Source organism: Vollenhovia emeryi, unplaced genomic scaffold (assembly GCF_000949405.1).
Source record: "Vollenhovia emeryi isolate VEMERY1.0 unplaced genomic scaffold, V.emery_V1.0 DF939161.1, whole genome shotgun sequence".
In the NCBI taxonomy this organism is placed as follows: Eukaryota; Metazoa; Arthropoda; class Insecta; order Hymenoptera; family Formicidae; genus Vollenhovia; species Vollenhovia emeryi.
Window position 1 is genome coordinate 1,752,474 of NW_011967205.1, and position 5,971 is coordinate 1,758,444.

The 5,971-nt window shown below is 33.6% G+C and overlaps 2 protein-coding genes across 3 annotated transcripts in view; both read right to left on the reverse strand.

Annotated features, from left to right (window-relative positions):
- LOC105564665 (serpin B10-like) overlaps positions 1-924 on the reverse strand; it is a 5,092-nt gene extending 4,168 nt beyond the window's left edge. Inside the window, exons 1-2 of one of the 2 annotated variants that reach the window (XM_012017209.1) lie at positions 635-924; positions 139-384 (exon numbers count right to left, since the gene is read on the reverse strand). In XM_012017209.1, the coding sequence (XP_011872599.1) occupies positions 139-384 (246 nt within the window). In that variant the 5' untranslated portion in view covers positions 635-924. Of the gene's footprint in view, positions 1-138; positions 385-569; positions 593-634 lie in introns of those variants that run through there. The other variant, XM_012017210.1, reaches the window with a different exon arrangement.
- A 2,629-nt stretch (positions 925-3,553) lies between these two features.
- LOC105564666 (ABC transporter G family member 20-like) lies at positions 3,554-5,945 on the reverse strand. Its single transcript, XM_012017211.1, has 7 exons — positions 5,703-5,945; positions 5,109-5,224; positions 4,923-4,993; positions 4,756-4,844; positions 4,476-4,652; positions 4,069-4,152; positions 3,554-3,856 (listed from the first exon to the last, which is right to left on the reverse strand). The coding sequence occupies exons 1-7, from the start codon at positions 5,707-5,709 to the stop codon at positions 3,645-3,647; spliced, it is 756 nt and encodes a 251-aa protein (XP_011872601.1). The 5' UTR covers positions 5,710-5,945; the 3' UTR covers positions 3,554-3,644.
- Between the last annotated feature and the right edge of the window lie 26 nt (positions 5,946-5,971).

Sequence of the window (5,971 nt, forward strand, 5' to 3'; positions counted from 1 at the left end):
GAACCTCCGGTGGTTTTAGGACACCCTGTATATTAAAAATTTTTTACATTTTAAGTACCAGAAAAATTAGCGATAAATCGCATACTCTTACGCGGACTTTGCACGACGATGCGAAAAATATCGAAAGGAATTACTTACAGCGTAACAGAACCGTTCGCCTTCCATACAAACATAGTGTTGTTGTAGGATGGCTTTTGAAATACCATCGGGAATGTAAAGGACTGTTCTAAGAGAATTCTCGATATCGTCGCTAGCTCCGAAGTACACCATGAGTAGATCATGGTATATGAGATGCGGGCTGAAGAAAATGTTTTGTTTCGGTTCCATCAATGTACATTTCTTCAGGCTTTCGAGGGCAAATTTGAAACGTTCGTCCGACAACATCTTAAAAAAGAACTTGTATAAGTTGTCCACAATTTAATTTCCACACATATGAAACACAAGCATTATGTAAAATGAATTGCGGGATCTGAAGGGACTATAATGGAATTACTTTTAATATTGTATGTAATTTACAATACATATTTTTTAAGAAGTTATCTTTACATAAAACCTCTACCCACACCTACACTATCCGCGCAAACACACACACACACACACACACACACACACACACACACACACACTATTTTACCTTCTTCCTTGATATAATTATCGAGGTTTGGTATCAACAGGATTTCAATCCAATTAAGTAATTGTTCGTCACAAAAACAACCAGTCACAATAAACTCCAAGAAAATTTTTAAGATTAGTTATAATACATCGGTGTATCATAAGCTGTGGCAGTTGTTCGTCAGTTGGCGTATAATACTAAAATAATGAGGTAACTTTTCCAAATACGATGACAAGACACAATACAATAATATACAAACAGTCAAGATTGTATCTAGTAGTGTTATAGAGAATTCGTGTATTTGCACTGGTGCGCACTGAATGTACATTAAGGCTTGTTCAGAGTGAGCTACTGTAAATATGTTAATCTTAAATACATATAAAAAATCATTTGTGTCGAAACAATAATCCGTACGGATGTTATATAGATCATTTTACCGGCTGCGTAGTATATCAAGAGGTATTTGGAACAGTTTTTAGATACCGGAATTGACTGTAAACAGGCCTCAGTGCGCACTCGGTGCGTACTAATGCGAGCATCTCAATTCGCTATAAGTTTACCACCATTTGGTATTGGCTGAGAGCGCGGCACTCACATGAAAACTTGAAATAAAAGATAGCATAGCCGAGGATTTTTAAAAATCTACAATCACGATATCACGCGCTAAGTATGTAATGCACAGCGAGACCTTGCGTGCAAAACTCACCGTTTATCTTTACGCGAGCCAACGAGTTTGAGACATTCAAATATGACAGGAGAAATAATGAAAATGTAATAGAAATTTAATAATATGATTTTGCAAAGAATATATATGTGTATATTTCAGGGTATATACTATACATACACATTACTTGTAGAAAAAACGTATGTAAGCAAACCATATTGAAAATACCTGAAATCTATTTTATTAGGATTTCTGTTTCTATATTATTGTACAAAAACAAATATTGAAAAAATTATTTAAAATTTATTTAAAATTATTTAGACACTAACATTCATTTTGGCTCTTACATTATATCCTTTCTTACTTTATATCTGTGATTTCACATCAGTGTCCTGTGAATTTTATTTATCTTTTTAAACATTATTAACTATAACTATATGAAAGTGTGTATTAATATTTAATAATATTTAATATATAATTTGCACAAGAAAGCAGTACATGAAGAAGAAGAAAATTATTCTATGAAATATTCAAGATGTCTTGTTTCAATTGCTTATTTCGAATATCTCTTAAATGACGCATTCGTAGAAAATATTTCAAACAAAAGTTATTTGATACAAAAGAGAACAAAAGACAACGATTCGATCTCGGATAATCGTTTAATGTCCACGTAAAACTAACTTTCAGTTTCTTAAATGGAATGCCCTATTTTTCATTGCATTCTTTTTAACTTTTGTTTCGGACAATTTTTCATTGGCCTAGTATTTTTCTAAATGTTCAAAGCAATCTAGAGAATTTTTCATCATTTAACTTACGATGTCTCGGTAATTATTTGGCAGAGGGAAAAATTTGTACAGAGCTTTTCTTTACTTTAGTTATTCTTAAGAACCTGCTATTACAATACACAGTTCCATTTTCATTTGATAAAATCTCCTTGAAATTTTCAAGAATATACATAAGTCTCCCTTTCTAAAAAAGAGATGTTACCAGCGCGAATGTCGTTAATATCGAACAGTTGAGGCCTCTTTTCCGCGATGCCGGTTGATTTTCTCGAAGCGCGGTGTGCTTCACGTCTCTTTTAGATTCGTAGTAAATGAAGATTTGCAATTTAGAAATATACATTTGTATACACCAACTATTTAGGTAAAATCTCTAATCTTCGTAATTAGAATTTAAGTAATAACGATTTTTGTTCCGATACATTTTCTCGATTGAACAGAATTAATCGTTAATTTAATCAATCCCAATAAATCCGCAGAATGATACACAAAACATAGTAACAGTCACGGAACAAAGTAAAGTAAAATATTAAGTACAGAATTTTCAATTTCGTAGGCAGGACAACGGACAACGAATGTGAACGAACGTTCAACGTTTTTCTGTTGTTTGTCTCTCGGCGCGGTGACGTACGATGTTTTTGCGTGCCAGCGAGTACCAAGGTCGCCGCGTTCTCACTCGCTCGCCGAATGTCGTGCCGGCAGGCAGCAGCGAGAGTCGCTCCGTGTGTCGTATTATTTTCGCGTTATCGGTTTCTAAGACTCGATCGCGATAAATGTAGGGATAAAACGCTATTGATTTGTACATCTTTATTGGTAACAAGTAACGTTCCTCTATTAATTATTAAGTTTCTACAACTTATAATGAGAAACGAATTGCATGTTGAGGCGACGGCTCTTTATCAACATATACATACAAAGATTGTAAAATATCGTTTTGTTGCGGACTAATAACTACTTCTTTACCGCGGATTATGCTTTCGATGCTCGCGTTGCGTTTTATTTCGCCAATTCAATAGTGATTTATTCCAATATTCTTCCGAATCAAAAGTGTAAGTGGTTAGTTTGAGTAATTTGTATGACAGAAAGTCACGCGATATTTGTTAATAATATTTCGTGCGTTTCGCGGTATTTGACATCGCGTACGGGAGTGCTCGAAATTTCGCGCGATCGATGATTTTCGCGAGTGAGTGTTCTGTTAGTGTAACAAAGGAAATCTGAGAGGATGACCAGGCCTAGGTGGCATCGGGCAACGGCAGAGAAATGGTGAGGTAAGTGTCTTACATTGTTATGCTATTTGCTACTTGTGCAAAGTGAAGCATTTGTTCTGTGTTTTTATTTTATTCATTCAAATGATTCGAACGAGGATTCGAATAAGTGTTAGAGACAAAACCATACGTATAAAATTTTGTGAGTCCATATTTAAAAGGAAGACTTTCTCAGTATTCTATATCATTATGTTAATAAATACCTATTTTAAAAATGTAAAATGTAAAGTATATTTAATACAACAATTTCGATTTTACATAATTAATCTATAATAACCATATATACATATGTATAATGTCAAAGACAAAAACTTCTAATATTACTACGATTTCAATTTCATACCAAATATAGTTACGACAAAGAACAGCATTGTCCACCCTAATATTGTTATAAAACCAATATAAACTTCCGAATCAGAAATGGAAGAATTTTTGTAAATGATTCCCCTGAAAGATTGGGAGGGCAATGTAGTTGGCCATATGTAGCTAATCCAGTCAAGCCCTGTCGGCATTCCCTCTGTTGGCCAAACACTTCCTATAATTTTGTCAAATTTGTATATTAATAAAAATTCGATTAACGTAAGAAGATAATTATCCGCTGTATATTATTCATGTTAATTGTGATATTTTTTAATTAAACATTTTATATGTATATCATTACGTAATAAAAAACTAAATTTAGAATTAATTTAATAACTAATTAAAGTAAGAGGTCATTTCCGAGAAACAGATAGAGTAAAGTCTCACCAGTCATTAGAAACGTCGTTATCAAACTTCCGGTTGACAAGAATGCGGACGACACAGTTGTGCAAAAGATAGATATAACAAAACCTGCAAATGCATTAACACAAATAATCAGTGTAATTTTCTGTTGCGGGGACACCCGCGAGAGGATATGGATATGCGTATGGATATGGAATACCAGTGTGTTTTGTATTATAGTAACGGGTCGATGCTGCGTGAACATGCGACTCGACTTCTTGCTTGCCGGCCATGTACTACCACTGACTGTCTGTGCGCATGTGTGTGTGTATGTGTGTAAGTGTGTGTGTCACCCTCTCGGCTGCGGGCTCTCTACTATTGCTCACGCAACATTTTCATTAAATTCCGAATTGCTGCTGTACGCTTTTTGATATACAGAGTGGAGTACTCACCACACATCATTCCACAAAACTCGATGAGAAAGAAAAGGAGGGTTATAACGAATATTGATCCTTTATATTCCAAACCCCATATAGGGAAGACTATGAGTATTGCCGTAATGGTATGGATAATTGTGATGATGCTCTCAACCACAATGTGAGACAGCAGAATTTCTTCTACTTTTACCCCTGTCACGCATGTACAATATATTCACCTTAATGTGATAAAATATACAAAGGCAAAGAAATAATCGTAAAGTCTATTTCGTAGTGTCATTAAAAAAATTAATACCTTGGACTAAGTTTCGATTCCAGACATCCTTCTCTTGATCTGTGATTATCAAGAAGGAAGAGACTGCACTGCCCAAAGTGAAGGCTACTCTGCAAAAACATATTACAATACTATAAGTAGTTTAGTAGATTAACTTTATTTATTATGTTGGCATGACTTTTTCTTACACTGATAGAATTGATGGTATCACGAAGTCTATATACTTTAAATCAGTAGTACCATATATAGGATCTTCAAACTGAAAAGGATAGAAAATTGAATTTTTTTCGTAGTGTTACGCAAGGTATACGGAGAGAGAAAGAAAAAGGGAAAGAGATTTACTTATAAAATTGAAGTTTGTAAAATATACTGACTCGTATCGGTGGAGTGGCCAATTTTGGCAAATATTTACAGTCACTCATGATAGCCTTGAAAACGTCTAAGAACCATTCAAATAGATGTTTCTGTAGCAAAAGTCCAATTGGCCTTTCTGTAGTTCGAAAGTCATTATAAATTTAAATATTTGTAACAAATCAATTCTTTTACATGTCGTTCATGTCAAAATATTCAGGATGTAAAATGGTCTTAAACTCTTGGATTCCTTTTTGTGTAGTTCTTTATATAACAAAACTTTCTATTTAAAGATACGTACGTTTCTACGTGCGCGCGCGCTAGTGTGTCGAAATATACACAAATACAAAGTAATAAAATTAAAAGTCATTATAAATTTAAACATTTGTAACAAATGTATTATTGTGTCAAAATATTTAGTACGTGCAATTGTTTTAATCTTTTAAATTCCTTTTTGTGTAGTTTTTTAAATAATGAAACTTTCTATTTAAAAACATTCATCTACGTACGCGCGCGCACGCGCGTGCGTGTTTATGTATGTGTAGGTTCATACACATGTACTAATTAATAAAATTTCTTAACTATTTATGGAATGCTCTGTACAACATATAGCGTACCGCTCATATCACGGAAAACTTGAATCTGACTAGCAAGAAGATCGGAATCCTTCGCGAAAGTAACATGTTCCACTCGTATTTTTAGAGCTTCAGAAAAATTTTGATGAAAGTATATTATACCATGAAGTTCTCCTCTTTGAACATCATATTTCGCCTCTAAAATATTGTTATAGTACTTCTGAAAACACAATATAATTAATGAGAATCATCAAGAAACGTGTTAATGATTATTAATCTGTTTCTAGTAATTTATATTGAATAAAATTTTT